At 45.3% G+C, this 21729-nt stretch overlaps 1 protein-coding gene across 1 annotated transcript in view; it reads right to left on the bottom strand.

Moving 5' to 3' along the window:
* The window catches only part of CTNNBL1 (catenin beta like 1), a 113896-nt gene extending 92899 nt beyond the window's left edge, over positions 1–20997 (bottom strand). The window contains exon 1 of the mRNA XM_054981738.1: positions 20923–20997. Coding sequence (XP_054837713.1) covers positions 20923–20952 — 30 coding nt within the window. The 5' untranslated portion in view covers positions 20953–20997. The remainder of the gene's footprint in view (positions 1–20922) is intronic.
* Positions 20998–21729: the final 732 nt, after the last annotated feature.

Here is a 21729-nt window from a genome sequence, read left to right on the forward strand (position 1 = left end):
CTCCACCAGCCTCTCCTCTCACAAGACCATGAAGCAAGCACCTGTGTTAGTCCATTGCGGCAAAAATAACAGGGAACCCAGCGGCATCTCTAAGACTAGCTAAATAGTTTTGTGTGCTTGTATGCTAGTGTTTAAGGTGCCACTAGACTCCAGTTTATTCCAGCTGAGGCAGGCTTCCTTGACGATCATAAGGGGGAGCACAGGCCCTCTGGCATGAAGGGGGCCGAATAAATCCTCCATCAACCACCAGAGGCTTTCCTTATCAGCCCACTGACCTGCACAGATCAGACTTAAAAGCAAGAAGGAAGCAAGGGCCACCCCCCCTCTGCCTGATGGCCAGAGATGCCATTCTTGGCCACACTTGGGCACAGCCCCGGCCACCCATCCAAGCAACCCGCCTGCCCTGGAAACATTCCTTCCAGCACAAAGGAAAGACAGAAAATGCCGGAGAAAGGTACTCGTGCTGAGCCGAGTTAGCTGCCACCCGTCATCAGCCATTCAGGGAAATTGGAACTGGGAAGGGGGAGGGTGGCCGTGAATTAACGTATTCTGTTTAATAATAGAAAACTGTCGGCTGCGCGTGGTGCAGAGGCAAAGTAACCTTGTTACTATGGAGCTCGGAAACCATTTGTTAAAAGAAATTTGAAATGAATCTTCGCAAGTGAAAGGGCTCCCTTTGTGCGTGGATCTACAACGGCTGAATCTAGCAGGAAAGAGCCATCAAGGAGAGCTACCCATTAGCTGTCAATTTAGAAAGACTTCAGGAGGCAAGCCCCAAATCTCCAGCGATATCTTTGCAACCGCCTCTTAATCTTTCCTGTAACACCTGTGTTAAGCCAGCCTGCTTTCAATCCTGCTTTTCTCCGGGGCGTCTCGAAAGGAATGAGCCACGGCAGGCAGGACAGCAGCTCAACACTCAGGACAATAAAGGGAAAGGAAATTGAGCTGCCCTGCAGAGGGGAAATGCCGAGGCACGATTGATTCCCACGAGCCAAAAACTGAGCACGGAAAGGGAAATAACGTGACTCCGTGATTCTTAAGGGCTCTGGACACCCCAATGGGACTAACCTATCCTTCCCTTGGGGGAAGACACGCAGCAGAAGAGAAACGCTAAATTCACAAAATCAGGTCCTGCTCCCAAAGGCACATGCCTCCCCTTTCTGTGGGCTCCAACCCTGAGCAATCCTATGTTGCACCCCACATGAGTCTCCCATCAGTTGTGACACGTATGGGCTGCAAAAACCAGCCATCGTGACCCCAGGACATCTGGAGAGGACCCTTTTATGGGCTTTCCATTTGTGGGAGAGGCAGAAGATGGTTTCCTGCATGCATTTTTCAGGATTGTTTAACACACATAACAGTAAAGAGTCCAGTAGCACCTTTAAGACTAGCCAACTTTATTGTAGCATAAGCTTTCGAGAACCACAGCTCTCTTCGTCAGATGCATCGTCAGATGCATCTGACGAAGAGAGCTGTGGTTCTCAAAAGCTTATGCTACAATAAAGTTGCATCTGACGAAGAGAGCTGTGGCTCTCGAAAGCTTATGCTACAATAAAGTTGCATCTGACGAAGAGAGCTGTGGCTCTCGAAAGCTTATGCTACAATAAAGCTGGTTAGTCTTAAAGGAACTACTGGACTCTTTACTATTTTAACACACATACACACACTCCACATCATCTAATTTTTACCAAACCAATCGGATTAAGGAAATGCTAAATCTCCTCACTTTTAAAAGAAGAGAATCTGTTTAAAATATTTGGCCACTTTGGGACCTAGCAAACCCTAGCAGGCAGCTAGTGAAAACTCCGGAAGTTTCATAGCTTCAACTAAAACAATCAGAAAGTAAGCACGCTCCGACTGGATAGTTCCATGTCATGTAACATGTCGTGTCAATGAGCTCATGCTTTGTTTCAGCATTTTTTTCAGCTCTGTGTTTGATTGCTGCTTGCTTCCAAATTTCTGCCTTCCTTACCCTATTGCACTGTTTACTGAATGCCCCAGCCGTTGACTGCGCTGACCTCCATTGTGTAGATCCACCTCGAGCCCCAGTGAGAAAGGCGGACTGTAACTAGCATAGCATAGCATAGCTCACGGTGGGTAGCCATGTTAGTCTGTCTGTAGCAGTAGAAAAGAGCAAGAGCCCAGTAGCACCTGTAAGACTAACAAAATTTGTGACAGGGTAGGAGCTTTCGTGACTCACACCTGAAGAGGTGAGCTGTGACTCACAAAAGCTCATACTCTACCACAAATTTTGTTAGTCTTATAGGTGCTACTGGACTATAGCATAGCATAGCATAGCATAAATGCTGATGTGCTGCCCGAGAAAATGGAGGAGGGAAGTGATTTTGCTTCCTGGAAACAGCGGGCAGCAGACACATGCAGGGCAAAAAGGGGTTTCTATCACTCCTTCCTTCGATCCAGATGTGCCCCCAAGGGCAACTGGTGGGCCACCGGTTTTCTACGGTACCTAGAAACTTCACTGTGGTGCCTAGGATCTTTCACAATGTTTTTATTGTAGTGTCTCTCAATGAGATATGTTTTGTTGTATGGAACAAAAATGTGTGTGCATGAAGCCCTTGTTATTGCGTATTTATGTGTTAACTTTACACCATCCAGCAGCACTGGATGAATTAATTTCTTCATTAGATGCTTTCTGTAGTGGTGCCAATATTCCATTAAATGGAGTTTTTAAAGCAATAATGGAATAACCAGAAATAAGTCTGTTGTGCTGGCAATATCCCTATATTAATTTATATACAACAAATCTGCCACAGCTTTATTAAAATTATAGGAAACTGAAAGAGTTGGGATTAGGTTTTGTAGTAGCAACCATGAGAAAATATGGGAATTAACATGTGGAATTCTGAAGACTGGAAAACTGGTCTGGCTCCTAAAGCCAAAGAAAATTGGTCAAGGCCTGGACTAGACAGACCCTTGGTCCAATTCATCGGGGCTCTTCTGAACTTCTTGCGTGACGAAGAGTGCAAGCATGCAACAGGGAGAGGTACGCATCTCTGTGACACCCCAGTGGGCAGTGCACGACTCTCCATCCCTGATTTCCTGCTGCGGCTGCTCCTGAAAATCCACGTAAAAGAGTAGGAGAACATCCCCATGGAAACACGGGCATTCCACAGAGTGGGAAGAAGCACTCGGCCACTAGCCCACCTGGTCACTCTCTCCTAAAAGGGCTACTGTGTGCCAGGGCTCTCCTAGAAATCACCCCTTCCTCGCAGTTGACAGCAATCCCACTGAAAGTGGCACAAAAGGTCTCCAGCAGTGGATCTGCAAGAAGGCCACTAGCAAAGCGAACATCTCTGGCATCAGGTGTGCTCGCTACCATGCCGATTTAAAACACGTTGCCAACGCCAGCAATTTCCCTCCCTCCGCACCAGCGCCAGCAGATAAAGCCTTGGTCTCTTTGCCCATCTTAACTACCTTCAAGCACCACACAGATATTCCACTCTTAAAAGCCCAAGAGGCAATTGGGAATCAACGGACTGCGGCAGCACAAATCAGCGCTCGGCAATCAGGGCGACAGCTTTCGCTCTGAAGAGGAGCCCTGGAAATCACCGGACTTGGCGATGACCCCTTAATTACCTGCTGTAATCAGAAACCAGACAGGCAGGGTATGGGCACAACCTTTCTGGGCAAAACAGCGGCAATATTTAATCAGCGGCACAGGCCATCTGCAGCTGCTCGGCCCTGCCATCTCAACGCTTATGCGTTCCTGGGCTGTTTGCAAACCACCAGGTGCTGCATCCAGAGCAGTTGTATTCTCCGCCACAGGCACAGCCTTCCTCCCTGTCCAACCAACATTTGGTGCCGAATTAAGGGACAGCATGCCCAGCGCTGCCTCAGCCAGGCCTGGCAAGAAGGCAACGCTGCTATTTGAATAAGCAGAGAACAAATGAAATGCTTAGAGGAGGGAACTATCCAGGACGATCAGAACTGGAAAGGAACTCGTCTGGCTGGCCTATCAAGAAAGATGCTGGGTGTCTTTCCAAAGAACTCAGCAACCTAGGAGCCTGAGGGAGCAATCCATATCATTTCTATACACCCCAAAAATTTTGCCTGGGACCCACACATTATACTCAGTAGAAAACCGCACCCAAGTTATAGATCCAGAGGAGTTAGCCGTGTTGGTCTGTAGCAGCAAAATAATAAAGAGTCCAGTAGCACCTTTAAGACTAACCAACTTATTCGTAGCATAATCTTTCGAGAGCTACAGCTCTCTTCATCGGATGCATGGAGGGTATGAAGAAACTGGACGGATATATATAGGAGGTGAGCGAAAGGGGGAGAGGGTGCAGGGAGTAAGGGTCATGTAAATGTAAGAGGTGGAATGCACAACCCAGGCTGGGTGTAACACCCAAGTTAGTTACTCTCAGCCTGGGGATATGGTATGAAAATGCACACCAACTTCTCCAAAGACTCAGTCGCACGTAAACGCTTTGTCCCGCAAGATGCAAACAAAATAAGCAACTCAAGGACGAAAACAATGAAAGCAATTGTGCAGGCACCTAAACGCCATTTTAAAATAACTTGCCCAGCTGCTGTCTAATCACAGGTAACCCAGCTTTCTTTGAAATCCATTTCAAGGAAGAAATGGGTGCAAAGTTTCCAAGAATGTTGTAACCATGGGGGGAAAGAGCTTTTCCCCCCTCTGTTTTTAAACAGAAAATGGGGGGTACAATACACACACACACAAGCTTGATACCCATGCTTCGCTACGGTATTTAACTACATTAAATCAAGTTATAATACTTACGGGTATTAACATTTTTTGGTTTGCCCTAGTGAACTTTTAGGAGAAGACTGGGAGGTGCATTCGTCCTCATGACACATTCAATGACTTCCAATAGCAACTGAAGACTGTTTAGAATGTGAGGGGTGAGGACCAAGCAGGCCGCATATGCAAATGACCTCTGTGTTCCAACTGTCTTGAGGGGGGCAGTGTTTGAGGTGTGGAATGTTGTGAGCCCCAATCAGCCCGCATATGCAAATGACCTTGAAAGGCTGGCCCAATCAGGGAAGAGTGGCCAAACTGGCAGTGGGTGGGGGGTGCAAGCAGGCAGCAGCCTGCCAGCCACACAGAGAAGCTGTATCCCTTTGGGAAAACACATTTGACCCCTTTACACCCCCTTAGGGAGCAAATTTCTTAAAATCCCTTCTTAGTGGGTGTTTACATCATGAAAGGAATGTTCTTCCCAAATTTCATGTTTCTAGGTCCAGGGGGTTGGGCTGGACATTGATGAGTCAGTCACAACACTATATAAACTCACACAAACAATATATGCCATAGGGTTGTTGTGGGTTTTCCGGGCTGTATTGCTGTGGTCTTGGCATTGTAGTTCCTGACGTTTCGCCAGCAGCTGTGGCTGGCATCTTCAGACGTGTAGCACCAAAAGACTTTGGTGCTACACCAAAGTCTTTTGGTGCTACACCAAAAGACTTTGGTGTAGCACCAAAAGACCACCTGCCGTGGCCTTTTGGTGCTACACCTCTGAAGATGCCAGCCACAGCTGCTGGCAAAACGTCAGGAACTACAATGCCAAGACCACGGCAAGACAGCCTGGAAAACCCACAACAACCATCGTTCTCCGGCCGTGAAAGCCTTCGACAATACAATATATGCCATACTTATTTTCCTATCTAACCTAAACCTATTTTTCTGCTTTAACATAAATACACCATTTATAGCTCTGCTAGCATATAAAATTATACTAACTGGCATGTTTATGAAATTTAAATCCTTTAGTTTTCTACAAGCAAAATAGCAAATACCCCCCAAAAGAAAGCAAGAGAGAGTGTCAAACAGCTGCACCTCATGCTATCTTAATCTTAACACACCGCACTCATTTCAAAAGAAAAAAATCAGTTTTTTTCAGTGCTCCCACAAATTTCCCAATTTTTCCATTGACTACATTTTGAGTGAGCAAAACCTTGTCCTAAAAATATATCTCACTCATGAGAGAGAGAGAGAGAGAAGGAAGGTTTGTTATGTCTCCCCAAATTACTATGAGAAACAAAAGTTCTTAGAAATATATGGGGGAAATGACCCCTGCCCATTTTTCCTTAGTTTTCTTTTCTTTCAGGACTTCACCTCTCTATTTTTTTTTTTGAAAAATTTTTATTGGGTTAGGATCAATTATTTTCACATTACAATCAATTCTCCCATTTTCCAATTTCTAACCCCCTCCCTTTCCCCCCCTTTTTGTTGACTTCCAACAGTTTTCCAACCCTTTGTCCCTTTTCCCTTACTCCTTTTAAGTTCCTCTATCTAACAAATATATATTTTCCCTTTATTCTAAGCAATACTTCTTTAACTATTTTTAAAACTCTGTACCCTATGAGTCCTTATTTCCATATTGGATAAACAATTTATCCCATTTTTCATAGTTCAAATTTCAAATATTTCTATAGATCATAAACCATATAAATCATACATTCATATAAATCAAACAATTTGACTTATACTCTATGTGTTACTCATTCTATCTTCTTCTTTCTGTTTTAATTATATTTAATTACATTAGTATTTCTATTCCCCTTCGATAGTAGATCTATATTACTGTCATTATATAATCAATCCACTTAACTCATATATATCTTCAAATAAACATATTCAGTTTGGTACATTATACAAATCTTACCAGAAAGAAAATATTATTAGTTAATCAGTCCTTATAATTAACCCATATGGTTAGTTATTTTCTATCAATATTCTATTTGTTATTCTATATATATCAATCTAATAACCTAACTGCTTAGAGATTCACGTTTACCTCTTCTCCCCCCCGGTAAAGTCACCCCCCTCTACATTTTATTGTATTTCAATAGTTCTTAAACTGCCACAGTTCTCCTCCCACCTCCCATTTCTTCTCCAAATATTGTTTCAGCTTCTCCCAGTCTGTGTTAAACTGTCCTGAGTCCAGATTTCTCAGTTTTCTTGTCATCTTGTCCATTTCTGCCATATACAGCAATTTGTAGATCCAATCTTCAATAGTTGGCACTTCTTGTACTTTCCATTTTTGCGCATACAAAATTCTAGCTGCTACCGTCATATAGAATATCAACGTCCTATGATGGGCTGGTAATCCCTCCATTCCCAAGTTTAGTAGCAGGAGTTCTGGGTTCTTATTTACTTGAAATTGCAAAATTTCACTCATTTCTCTTATTATTTCCCCCCAGTACTGCCTAGCTACCTCACATGACCACCACATATGATAGAGGGAGCCCTCGTGCTTCTTGCATTTCCAGCATTTATTAGAAGTGTTCAAATTCCCTAGCGCAATCTTCTTTGGTGTCATGTACCAACGATAGATCATTTTGTAAATGTTCTCTTTGATGCTAGTACATGTCGTTGTCTTCATTGTAGTCTTCCACAAGTATTCCCATGCCTCCATTGTTATTTCTTTGTTGAAATTTATAGCCCATTTCACCATTTGTGTTTTAACTGTCTCATCCTCAGTATACCATTTCAACAGTACTTGGTATACCTTAGATATTCTTTTCTTGTCCTCTTTAAGAAGGGTCTGCTCTAGTTCCGAATTCTCTGTTCGTATACCTCCCTTTACAGAGTCCGAATTATATAAATCTCTAATCTGTCTGTACTGGAACCAGTCATAATAAGGTGATAGTTCCTCCTGCGTCTTTATTCTAAGTTTAAATGCTTCAGTTCTAGTTATTTCTTTGTAAGTTAAACGTTGTTGCTCATTATCAACAGCTCTCCGATCTATCACCTCATATGGAACTACCCACAAAGGGGTTCCTTCTTGTAGATAAAGTCTGTACTTCTTCCAGACTGTATATAAACTTCTCCGTATGTAATGATGCAGGAACATCGAGTTCACCTTTACTTTATCGTGCCATAGGTATGCGTGCCATCCGAATATTTTTTTGTATCCCTCTAGGGCTAGTAATTTCTTATTCTTTAACGTCATCCACTCTTTCAACCACACTAGGCAGATTGCGTCATGATAAAGTCTCAAATTGGGCAGTTGCATTCCGCCTCTTTCTTTTGCGTCTTGTAGAACTTTCATTTTCACTCGAGGCTTCTTGCCTGCCCATACAAAATCTGATATTTTCCTCTGCCATTTTTCAAATTGCTTAGAGTCTCTGATGATTGGTATTGTCTGTAGCAAAAACATTACTCTTGGTAACACATTCATCTTAACTGCTGCAATCCTTCCCAACCATGACAGATTCAGCCTATTCCATTTAATCAAGTCTCTCTCAATCTGAGTCCATAATTTTTCATAGTTGTTTTTAAATAAGTCTATATTCTTTGCAGTCAGTTCGATTCCCAAATATTTCACCTTACTTGTTACTTCACAGTCCGTTATTTCCATTAACAATTGTTGTTTCTGCTTAGTCATATTTTTGCATAGTATCTTTGACTTCTTTTTATTAATATAAAAACCTGCCAAATCTCCAAACTCCTTAATCTTATCTATCACTTTTGGCATGTTCTCCAATGGGTCCTCTACAATTAACATTATATCATCCGCAAATGCTCTGACCTTATATGAATAGTCCTTTATTTTTATTCCTCGAATTTCTTCGTCTTGTCGTATTTGTATCATCAGGATCTCCAATACCAAGATGAACAACAGTGGAGACAACGGGCAACCTTGTCTTGTTCCTTTACTTATAGTCAGTTTCTTAGTCGCTTCATCATTCACCACAATTGCTGCAGTCTGGTCTCTGTAAATTTCCTTAATTGCTCTGATGAATCTTTCTCCCAATTGTAGCTTTTCCATAGTGGCAAACATAAAGTCCCAGTTTAAATTGTCAAACGCCTTTTCAGCATCAACAAAGAAGAAACCAACCTCTTTGTCACAACGCTTGTCATAATATTCAATAGCATTAATCACTGTCCTTAAATTGTCTCTGATTTGTCTGTCTGGCAAAAAGCCTGCTTGTTCCTCCTCTATAACTTCCGAGAGCCACCCCTTCAGTCTCTCCGCCAATATCTTCGCAAAGATTTTGTAGTCATTGTTAAGTAACGATATAGGTCTGTAGTTTTTCACATTAGTCAAGTCTTGGCCCTCTTTTGGGATCAATGATATATTCGCTTCACTCCAGGTATCTGGAATCCTTTGATCCCTTAGAACTCCATTAATCACCTCTTTTAGGAATGGTGCCAGTTCATTGGCCATTGTCTTATAAAATTTAGCCGTAAGTCCATCTGGCCCTGGCGCCTTTCCTAGATTTGCAGATTGTATTGCCTTACTTATTTCCTCATCCGTTACTTCACTGTTCAATTTATTTCTCCAAACTTCCGAGATTACTGGAAGCTTCGTTTTCTCCAAATATGACGCTATTGATTCTTTATTTACCTCTTTCTTATTATACAGCTTAGCGTAGAATTTATAAAAGGCTCTACTAATGGTAGTCTGTTCCAAATACGTTTTATTGTCTTCACAAATTTTATTTATTATTTTCTTTTCCTTTCTCTTTTTCAATTGCCATGCCAGGTACTTCCCAGGTTTATTTGCGCCTTCAAACGCTTTCTGATTCAGTCTCTTAAGGTTCCACTCCAATTCTTTGTTACTCATTGCTGTTAACTGTTCTTGAAGTATTTTAATTTCCTGATATAATTTCTTTTTCCCTGGTCTCTTTTTTAACTGTATTTCTTTGGCTTTTATTTTCTCCTCAATTTCTTGTCTTTTCTCCTCTTTCTTCTTTCTTGCTCTACCGTTTAAGTCCATTAGTATGCCCCTTATAACCGCCTTATAAGCATCCCAAACTTTATCAGTTGGTACTTCTTTATTCACGTTGTATTGTATGAAGAACTTTGTCTCTCTTCTCAACATCTCCATATTCTCTCCTTCCTGTAGCAAGTCTTCATTTATTCTCCATGCTTTCCTTTTTCTCCTTTTCCCTAATTTCCACATAATTGGATTGTGATCTGAGCCTACCATCGGCATTATTTCTACCTCCTTAGTCCATAACGCTAAGTCTTTTGAGGCCCAGATCATATCAATTCTTGATAATGTAGAGTGCCTTGCAGAATAAAAAGTAAATTGTCTGCTTTTGGGATATTCTCTTCTCCATACATCTTCTAGAGTCTCCTGTTGTATCAACTCAAAAAAGAGCTTTGGTAATAGTCCTCTTTTCTTTTGTGCCGCTATTGTCTTTTTATCTAATTCCAAGTTTGTCACTCCATTGAAGTCTCCAGCAAGAATTATCTGGTCATATGAAAGATCGTCTAATTGCTTCCTCAAATCCTCAAAGAAACTTTCCTTTGCACCGTTGGGTGCATAAACTCCGACTACCAACACTCTCTTTAAGTCCCAAGTACATTCCACTGCAATAAATCTGGCTTCCACATCTTTCGTTACAAATTTTGGCTGTAGCTCCTCTTTTATGTACAATACCACTCCTCTTTTTTTCTTGTTGGAGGCCGCTACAAATTCTTTGCCCAATTTTCCTGATTTTAAATATTTTACATCCTGCTTTCTGATATGGGTCTCTTGCAAACAAACAATATCACATTTTTGCTTTAATAGCCAGTGGAAAATATTTTTCCTCTTATTCGGTGAGTTTAGTCCATTTACATTCCAAGATAAAACTTTACACTCCATACTCATGATCTTGTTGGTAAGTCTTTTTCATTGTCCCTTATGAATCGCTCCATCTCTCGCTCAGATCTGATGCGCTTTTTGGCCCCTCCAAACTCGAAGGACACCCCTTCTGGTAACTCCCATCTGTATCTGATTTTCATGTCTTTCAAGATCTGAATTAGCACTTTGTATTTTTTCCGATCTGATAACACTGACCTGGGTAGTTCCTTCATTATGATAATCGTCTTGCCATCAATCTCCAATGGGTCTTGAAACTGTTTTGTCACAATCTTCTCTTTCATATTTCGTGTCGTAAACTGCACAATCACGTCTCTTGGTAATTTCCTCTGGGTTGCAATTCTCGAATTCACACGATATGCCACATCTAGGATAGCCACAACTTCCTCCTCCTCCTTCCCCAGGTATTCAGCTAACACCTCAGTCATCTGTTCTTGCGCTGACTTTCCTTCCACTTCTGGCAAGCCGCGAAAACGTAACTGCTTCTCCATGTGTTTAGTTTCTGCAACTGACATTCTCCCCCTCATCAGTCTCATCTCTGTTTGTTGCGTGTCTGCTAAGTTCTCCATCGCGTCTTCTACTGTTTTAACTCTCTGCTGCGTTCCTTGTAGTTCACTTTGTATTGTTTCCATACCTTTTTTCACTTCTGACAGCTCCGATTTTACTGTCTGTGTAACCTCTTTAACCTCTTTAATCAGCTCCAATTTCGTGTCCTTAAGTTCTTTAATCACATCTAAAAGTTTTTTATCCAGGTTTTCTATTGCCGATTGCCACTCTTTTTTTGACATCGTGGGGCTTGCTTTGGCTCGCTCCCACGAGTCCGCTCTCTTCCTTAACTCCGTGGCGTAAAATTTAATGTCCTTTTATTTCAAATGTCCCGGTCTTCTTGCCAAAATTAAATTTTAAAGAGTCCAAAATGTCGGGCGTCTTTTCTCTATGGTTTCTCTATGATTTTGCAATCCAAGATGGCCTACTTCCTTTTCCGCTGAGGCCACGACCCTTCCCCTTTCAAAGATGGCGATTCCCTTCTTCCTGCCCTCCAGCAAGGGCCGCTTCTCTCCAGCAACTCTATTGTTGTTACGTACTTCCTGTCTCCCAACTTCCCACAGTAGGTCTCGCGATGGTGTCTTTTTCTCACAGCTCCATAACCGCAAGTATTCAAAACAATAGTCCAGTTTCTTTAATAACTTCTTTAAACTTAGTCTCTTTTCAAATGCAACTCTTGCCGAGTCTTCCCCTCCTTTTCATTAACCTGTTGCAGTTTAAAAATCTACTTTTATTCCTCTCTGCTTTTATCAATCTGTCCCGTATCAGAAGATAGTGATCTTTACCTTCTCATTCACTTTTCTCGGGTTGTAATCACTGTTTCGATTTTGGCTTCTCCTCTCCACTTCTTCCCCCAATCGAAGCTTGGGTATGTAGGTCTTATGCCAGCCGAATTGGCCCCAGAACTGCCGCAGAGATTGTAGCCGACCTGTCGCAGGGTGGGACCTCAAGGATCGGGAGGGGACCCGTTGCGCAGAGCCCCCCCTCGTCCGAGATCTAACTCACCCTAGGGTCTCGAGCGTTCTTTGCCTGCTCTCCGCCTGAGAGCAGTCGGCCGCGGGCTATTTTCACCCCGCCGGCCGCTTAAAACGGCAGTCCGGTCAGCTCCGCAAATGGAGCTGCTTCAGACCTCCATAAGTCCCAAACCGGAAGTCAGGACTAGAAGTGAAGGAACAGAGCAGAAGTCCAGATGAAATCAAGGGTGGCTGCTCATTATCTCCATTTGGTGGCCTCGGGTTCAGATTTATTTATTTATTTACATCATTTATAGTCCCCCTTTCTCCAGAAACCAGTGGGAGAACACTTCAATCTACCAGGACATTCCATTAAAGACTTAAAGGTCACTGTAGTTCAACAGAAACCTTTCAAAAACAAAATCCAACGGGAAGCTGCTGAATTGGAATTCATATGTAAATTTGACTCAGTCAGGCTGGGATTGAATAGAGACTATGAATGGTTATCTCATTATCAGAAGTAACTGATTTCGTTATCAGAAGCAAACTGATCTCCATATCAGAAGCTTCTGTTTGCATCTACTCCGCCCTCCCCTCTCCACCTATATATCTGACCAGTTTCTTCTTGCCCTCCATGCATCTGACGAAGAGAGCTGTGGTTCTCGGAAGCTTATGCTACAATAAAGTTGGTTAGTCTTAAAGGTGCTACTGGACTCTTTTTGATTTTGCTACTACAGACTAACACGGCTAACTCCTCTGCATATATTTCTCACCAAGACTCAAGGCAAATTACACAGCGTGAGTCAGTACAGTCAATTTCAATGACATTTCAATACAGTGTAACAGGACACATTTGCAAAGGTTTAAAGCCAGCAGAAAGCCAATACAGAGCTGAACAAATGCTGAAACAGAGTATAAGCAATGCCAAGGCTGAAATATTAAACAACATTAAGAACTACCCAGTAGGATCAGACTTACAGCAACAGACAGTACATAGTAGTAAATCTATAGTCCCTATCCGTTTATTGATGCATCTCTTTGGAGACCACTTCACAGCCCTCCTATCTGAGTAAAAGGTCCTCTTTTGGTGCTACACCTCTGAAGATGCCAGTCACAGCTGCTGGCGAAACGTCAGGAACTACAATGCCAAGACCACGGCAATACAGCCCGGAAAACCCACAACAACCATCCTCTTGAATAATCCACTTTTGCATAGTTTGCAGAAATTAGGAGAGTGGGAGACGTCCTGACCTCTTCAGGTAGGCCATTCCATAAGATGGGGGCCACCACAGAGAAAGCACGTATCTGAGCAACTACTGATTCGGCCCATGCGCGAGGCGGCGCCTGCAGAAGGCCCCGTTCAGAAGCGGCCCTAGTGGAATACTGGGAGAGAGGCGATCCAATAGATATGCCGGGCCAAGGCCATGAAGAGCTTTGCATGTGACAGCTTCTTGAACTGAGCCCAGTTAACTTACAGGTAGCCAAACGGAGAGACTGCAGAAGGGAAGAAATACTCATGGTCCTCCTCGCTCCTGATAATAGCTGAGCTGCAGCATTGTGCTGCACAACCGGAGTCTCCAAGTTAACTTAGAGAGGAGATCTATGCAGAGTGCCTTACAGTAGCCAAGTCTCAATGTGGCCATGGCATGGACCCAGGTGGCCAGATCGGCCGAGTCAAGGCACGATGCCATCTTCCAAGCTAGCCTGAGTTTGGAGAAAGCATTTTTTTGGGGGGTGGCTGCCTTAACTTGCAACCCAGTAAAACCCTCAAGCCCTTAACTGGGCCTGCAAGGGTCAGACAAACTGCATTGGAAGTGGGGAGTATGATGTCCTTCAAGGTCTCTGCCTTCCCAACCCGAAGGCCCCATCAACTAAACCCGGAGCAGAAGCCGCAGCAGCTTCCAAACAACACACACAGCAAAGCCTCCTTCCAGTTCCATAGGAAGAAGACAACTCCAAAGCGCAGTCATTTCAGGTGAGTGGCTGCAGCTCTGGAACCACTGGAGATCCACGAGGCTGGCAAGTGAACCCCCCCTCCCTCCCTCCCTCCCTCCCTCCCTCCTACAGCTATTCACAGATTCTGCCTACATAAAACTCCACCGGATCCATACCGCCAAAGCGCCATGCAAGCAAGAGAGCAGGCGAGGCCAAACGCTCCAGATGGCAGGCAAGCAAGCCAAGCCAGTCACACTACGGGGAAAGCAAAACCTTCCCCAAGTCACAGGACCCCAGAAGGGGACAAAAGATCTTCTTCTAATACCATGGAGCTATGTTTTGCCAAAAGCTGCAGCACAACACATGCTTGGGGGCTGGGACACTCCTCCCCCCCCCCCGCCTGCATTCAGACCAACAAGAAAGGAAAGGTCCCCCCCCCACCCCGCTCGCCTCACTGGCAGAAGCCAGGCTTTATGTTGCCATTGAGAAATGGAGGGGGGGCTGCAGTGCTTTGAAATATGCCTGAAGAGACACAGGCCCCTCTCTTCTGCCTGTACGAGCCTTTCATTTCCAAAACCAGGAGAGAAAAAATATGAGCAAAATCAATCTTCTTTTCCTGACGTGCTGCTGGGACAAGCGAAAGCCATGAAATACGGCACGGCTTTACGTTTTCTGCTGCCTTGCACGCCACATGCAAATTGCATCAAAAATACTTAGAATTAAATAAGAGGGTAATAAATAATAGCAGGGCCCAAGAAAAATGAAGAAATAAAGACAGGGAAAAAATGAATGTTTTCACTTGGGATTAGAAACAAGATGAAGAGTTGGCAGAAAGTGCCGAATGTACAGAAGTTGGCGCAGGGACGGGGGGACGATCCCCAAGGACCCGATACTGGACAGGGACCGACTCAAAGGGCAGGGGAGGAAGCCACTTGGCAGGCCACGTGGACACGGGTACCAAAAACAGCGGTGGCCCGAGGCAATCGCTGGTAGCCAGAAAGCCTTTGATCTGCAGGCCCTGAGAGGTCAAGAAGGGCCGGGCACAAGAGACGCACATTTTGAAGGGGGGGAGAGAGGAGAGGAGACGACCCACAAAGTGGCACCCCAGACATCACACTCTTGGCGGCACCCCCACTCAGAGTCTCCAACTGCCCCTGCAAGGATATACTCCCCACAAAATCTCTGAAAACTGAACACGACAGCTAGTGTGGTGTAGGGGTTAGAGTGACAAACTAGGATCTGGGAGACCCAAGTTCGAATTCCTACCCTGACACAGAAGCTTGCTGGGTAACTCTGGGGCCAGTCACACACTCTCAACCTAACCTACCTCACAAAGTTGTTGTCAGGATAAAACAGAGGAGAGGAGAACAACATAAGCTGCTTGCTGTCTCCATAGGGGAGAAAATAAGGCATAAATTAAATAAATACGCAAACTTAGTCCTTTCCTTGAACTTAAGAAAGGCCATTTTTCTGGATCAATGATCTGAGGGGGAACCTCTTCTCCAGCCACCACACAGCACAAGAGCAGGTCACCCTGGAGCCAAACCCTGATCCACTGGGGTGATTTTTTTTTACCCCCCGTTTATGCCTATGAACTACCAGATCTCTGCAACTGGCTCCATACAGTAGTTGCAAAAGAATGGTAGGTGGCAACTACCATCTGATAGAACACAACAACTGGCCCAGATTATTTCAAAAGGGTGCAGAAGAGAGCGACAATGATGATCAGGGGTCCAGAGACTGAGCCCTACGAGGAAAGGCTGAGGGCCTTGGGAATGTTTAGTTTGGAGAAGAGGGGATTGAGGGGGGACATGATTGCTCTCTTTAAGTATTTGAAAGGCTGTCATTTGGAGGAAGGCAAGGAGCTGTTCCAGTTGGCAGCAGAGGGTAAGACCCGAAGCAACGGGCTTAAATTACATGCAGAAAGGTACCGGCTGGATATTAGGAAAAACTTTTTCACGGTCAGAGTAGTTCAAAAGTGGAATCAGCTGCCTAGGGAGGTGGTGAGCTCCCCTTCACTGGCAGTTTTCAAGGAGAGGCTGGATGAATACTTTAGGCTGATGCTTTAGGCTGATCCTGCACTGGGCAGGGGGTTGGACTAGAAGGTCTGTATGGACCCTTCCAACTCTGTTATTCAGTGATTCTGTGATTTACTCGGGTGCCAGGGGCAATTCTACAGGAAAGGACGGAACCACAGGAGAAAAACCAGTCGCCTTTGAGGGCTGCAGGATGTGAGAGGGTCCCTATCTGTGGCGCTGAGCATTCAGTTAGCAAAGAAAAAGCTGTTTAAGGCACAGCATTTTCAAAAATAGTAACACTATTAAGTTAAATATTTCAGAAAGCGTATGAAGGTTGTATGAAAACTGTTCTACTCTAAATCAATATATTTTTATGGTTATAGCAACCAATTAGTATGCACTTTTAAAGGAAGTATCTAAATAATAAATAGGATTTTTTAATTTACATGGATGATTTAAATCAGCCTTATTTCTCAGCACTTTAAATTGCAGCTTTAAAATTGCCTTGATTTGTCAATTCTCCCACCATCGGTGCCTAGAAAACTCTTCCCTAAGCCAGTAACCCCAATGCGGGGGCAAGAGGAGACACGGCGCTCACTGAGGACTTCCGGGCACAGTTTCCCTTCTTGGAATTTTGGGGACAATATCATAGAGTCCTAGAGCTGGAAGGGGCCTTGCAGGACAGCTAGTTCAACTTCCTGCTCAGTGCAGGGGATTTAAAGCTACCCCCTCCCTGACACATGTATTCCAAAGAGTTTAACCCTGAACAGGTAAAAAACAAGGAGCTGCACGTCGCCTCCTATAAGATGAGCAGACGAACACCAAGTTCACCCTTGGCAGGAGTGGCACTACCACGAACCTCTTTTCTACCACCGGGCTTGGAAACTTCTCCCTGCAGATGCATAAGGAACAAACCTTTTTAAATGGCAACTGGAACCAAACGCCATCTTTCCCACCAACCAAAGACCCAGTTCTGGTTTTCCTTCGCCTGCGTGGTACAGGAAGAGCCCAGTCTTTTTGTCTGCAGTGCTGCCCATTCAAAAGTGGCTGTCTCCAGCACAAAAAGAGGCTTCGCTTGGGTTCACCAGTCTGCAGAACCGATGGGCCTCGCTCCCACGGCAGCCGTTTTACCTTCCTTCTCTCAGCCTTCCAGCAATGGGACTGCTGACTCAAAAGAGTTGTGGATCTCTCCACGAAGCATTGGATAAAGCTGCCAGGGACATCTGTAAGGTTTTGCCATGTAAATAGGCTGTGTTTTGTTTCTGCTGGTTAATGTGGGGTTTGGAATGTGTGTGTTGTTATGGTTTAAAATGCAGGCCTCTGAAGTGAGGAGGAGGGCTGCGTGGGTGAATGGAGCATGCCGTGTACTGGACGGTAGCTGTACAACAGCGAGTGGAGTGAAAGGCACTCTTAAGAGTGGTGAGGGAAAGTCTAGTTCAGGGAATCTGTGTGGAGAAGGAGAGAGTTGTGCTGTTATTCTGTGAGTGAAAAGCAGAGAGAAGTAGTCAGAGTATTTTTATTTGGTGGCGGATATAAGCCTGTGAGGCAAGTAAGCTAAAATAATTCAATGCTCTTCTCTTTTGGGGATATTTTTAACAAGTGGCAGCTGAGTAGAAAATCAGTCTTTCTGCCTGGGTCTGTAAATAAACACTGAAGGATCTACGCCTGTTTTGAAACAACTTATGAATCTTTTCTGAAACCAGAATGCTTATAAATACTCTGCAACATTGTGCAGATGCACTTATACACAAACTCAACAAAATGCCTTTTTCATCTAGAATAAAGGAGTAGAGAATGGTGGAAGCTACTTTGGTGTTTTCTGCATGCAAATTTACACCAGGTTTTCTAGCTATTCAATCCACAAGGATCAGATCCACTTTGGGCCTCCGTCATTCCGCACTTGAGGGCGTTAAACCGAGGTGGTGCCTGTTTATTTTTTCTGCACTAGAAAAACGCCGGGTTTCTGCCGTGGAGATTCTGAGGAACAGGTCCGTTTCGTCTTTTGATCAGCTGAGCACTGGTCAGTTTCATCAGTGGACAAGGGTTTTTTTTGTCTTTTTTGAAAGGCACCAAGGTTGCTATTTTAAAAAAAGTTAGGAACACCAAAGCACAGAGGGGAACTTTACAATATCAAGTAGGAGTCAAGGCTCTCTGCAGTTGCAAGGTGTTGTTGTTTTTTTAAGACACCAATGTTGTAATCAACATATACCATACCACAATTTTTGTTAAATCTTATAGGCGCTACTGGACTCTTGCTCTTTCCAACGTTGCATTGTTTTGAAAGGAAAAAAAACAGAATTGTTGCTGTTCAACCAATCGTGGCACAGGGAGATAAAGGGGAGGGTGAAAGACAGGGCCAGGCTTCTCACTGAAGAAAGCATTCTGCACTTCAAAGAAGCTGCAGTTTGACTTTGCTGGAAAACAGGAATCAGGGTATACACGCAGGGAGAAAAGCCACAGAAAAGCTAAGGAAAGACTGGTTCTGTGGCAGATGCAGCCTTTACCCGTGCAGAATGCAAAAAAGTCTGGGAAGCTGTTTGGAGACTGAATTGGGGTATTTTGAGCATGAGAGCAGAACTTCAGAGAGAAGCTGATGCAGTATGAAAAAGCCCTATGCAGAAGAGACTTTTGAGTCCCCATTGGGGAGATAGATGGAGAATAGATTTTTTAACTGTTATTACAAGCGATACCACAAACGTTTCTCATAACCGCCCACTTCCACAATAATATTCCCCCAAGGAGCACCATAACTGCACCGAAGTTACTGTTCGCACCTTCCCAGTAATGCCAGCTGCGTTATTTTCTAGGATGGGGAGGGTCACATCAGCAAGGAGGCACGGAAAAGCACAGTGTGCGCTATGACAACAGCAGCCACGGGGCAGCCACGGGAGGAGGAGCCCGTCAAAGGCAGCAGCCATCGTGACTGAAAGGAGCCTCCAGAGCCAGGGGCAGCAAACCTATGAATGCCAGAACTAGACAGATCACTGGTCTGATCCAGTAACCGCTTCTTATATTCTCAAGGTAATGGTTGTTCACAAAACTCACACTCTGGTGGCAGCTTTTAGATCCAACAGTCAATATTTCTAGAGAAATTAAACAGAAATCTTCAGCCACCAGGGAGCTCTGTCAGCCTTTAAGAAGCCACAGTCTCTTTTTGCTTATGTATGCATGTACTATAGTAGTCAAAAGTGTCCGATTAAATCTAAATACAGTGTCTTCCTTGGCACCTTAAAGACCAACAAGGTATGAGCTTTTAAGGGTCAAAACTCCCTGCTTCAGATACCAGGGACCTCTGACTCTCAAAAGCTCATACCTTGTAAATCTAGTTGATGTCTTTAGGGTGCGACTGAGCTCAAAACTTGCTCTTCTCCTGCAGACCAACAGGGCTACACACCTGAAACTATCTTCCTTGGCAATGATTCCAGAGGAATCACGATATGAATTTGTTGCAGCATACCTGGACAAGAATCTTGTGGCACCTGAACGACACACAAGGTTTTATGTCCACAGAAAAAAAAGCTTTTGTGGGTTAGAACCATCTTCAGAGAGATCTGGGTTAAAATCCTCCATCAAGCTAGCTGGGGGGGCGGGGTTAGAATCTGAAGGCCGCCATCTTCTTCCAGCCCTGCCTACCCCACAGGGCTGCTGTGAGGATAAAATGGAGGAAAGGGCTATAATGGCACTTCTTGGAGGGAAGTAGGATCCAAGCATCACAGGTGGTCATGTTGTTTTATGGCATGCACCAATTTGGGCCGCCAACACCAGGTTGGGAAATTCAGCTGCAACAGTGTACTTATAAAACACTCTTCCAGACAGTTAATGCTCCACTCAGAGCAGTGAACAAAGAACAAAGTTATTATTATTGTCACAATACAGCTGGGGAGCTGTGGCTGACCCAAGGCCACCTGCAGAGTTCATGGCAGTGGTGGGAGTTGAACGAGGAGCGCACTGATTCACAGCTCAGCCCCTTAACCACTATGGGAGCCTCGGGCAGGCAGGATTTAGGGAGGGGCCTCAGTGGGATATAATGCCACAAAGTAGCCAAAACTTTGATTCACAGCCCAGCCCCTTAACCACTATGGGAGCTTAAGGCAGGCAAGATTTAGGGAGGGGAGGGGCCTCAGTGGGATATAATGCCACAAAGTCCACCATCCAAAGTAGCCAAAAGTTTAAGTGAAAATTAACTGGTATTGGTACAAGGTCTGACAAAACATGTTAAGAACAGCCAATCAGAATGTCTAAAAAGTGGGTCTTGTGGAGCTATTAGAGATATCTCCACAGGAATTATCTCTAACAATAGCCCAGTCCCCACAAAATGCAGCCTGGGGGCTGAACTGAGAGGAGTGGTTCATCCAAAGCCATCCGCAGAGCTCATGGCAGGGGGTGGGAGTCGAACCAGCAGATTGCTGATTTGCAGCCCGACCAGTTAACCATGATGGTACAGCAGCTTTTCTAGATGGATTAGTGCCTCTCTCAGAGCAGTGAACAAAGTCGGTGTTATTATTATCCCCACAAGACAGCTGGGGGGCTGGACTGAGAGGAGTGGTTCATCCAAAGCCATCCGCAGAGCTCATGGCAGGGGGTGGGAGTCAGACCAGCAGACTGCTGATTCGCAACCCGACCACTTAACCACTATGGGAGCCTGGGGCAGGCATGCTTTGGGGAGGGGAGGGACCTCGTCGGGATGTAATGCCACAGAGTCTCCCCTCCAACGCTGCCACTTTCTACAGGGGGGGGATGCTCTCTGGGGTCTGGAGGCCGGCGGGAGATCCGGGAGCTCTCCCGTTCCCCCCGGGAGGTTGGCAAAACCAAGGGCCGATGAGCAACGCGTGTAAATGAGGCAAGCCCCGCGCAGGGCCATCCACACGAGCGCCTTCCGCCCACCTGGTAGCTGAGCAGCTCTCCCACATCCATGGCGGCTCCTCCGCGCAGCCTCCTTCTCAACTGTCGCGAAAAGCCGCGGCGCTGCCGCAAAGCAAGACGGCGCCGCAAAGCGACCCGCGCCGGTGCCACGCTACCGTAAACCGCCGCGTTGGAACGCACGCCTTCTGCGGCAGAGGGAAGGCTGGGCCGTAAATGCTCTCGGTGAGCGCAGAGAAAAAAGGCTGCCTCCCGAGCGGCCGCGCAGCTCCGCCAGCCCGAGCATTGCGCGCCCTGGACCGCCTGCCGGCCCAAGCAAGCTTGCCCCGCCTCGGCTGGCTCCCTCGCCCGCCTCGCCACAGGCAAGCGGCCCCAAGCCCCGCCGCTGCTCTCCCGTGCGCCAGGGAGGGGGAAACGATTCTGAATCCTCTGGACATGTGCAAAGCGCAGCCCGGCCCCTCCCCACCTGTCAGATCGGCTGCCGGTTCTCTATTGGGAGTGTGGTTGCCAGCCTCCAGGTGGCGGCTGGAGATTTCCCGGAATTGCACCTACTCTCCAAGCCACAGAGATTAGTTCCCCTGGAGAAAGTGGCTGCTTTAGAGGGTGGGCTCTATGGTATTATAATCCGATGAGCTTCAGACCCTCCCTAGACTTTACCATCTCCAGGCTCCATGCCCCAAACCGCCAGGTATTTCCCAGCCCGATCTAGCAACCCTTGGGAGTCTTGCTTGCTCCTGCCAGGGCTCCAAATCTGCAGGCGCAGGGGCCGGGCAGAGGAGTAACCAGCCTCCAGGTGATAGCTGGAGATCTCCCAGAATTGCAACGGAGATC

The sequence above is a fragment of the Eublepharis macularius genome, chromosome 5 (genome assembly GCF_028583425.1).
Source record: "Eublepharis macularius isolate TG4126 chromosome 5, MPM_Emac_v1.0, whole genome shotgun sequence".
NCBI classification, from domain to species: domain Eukaryota; kingdom Metazoa; phylum Chordata; class Lepidosauria; order Squamata; family Eublepharidae; genus Eublepharis; species Eublepharis macularius.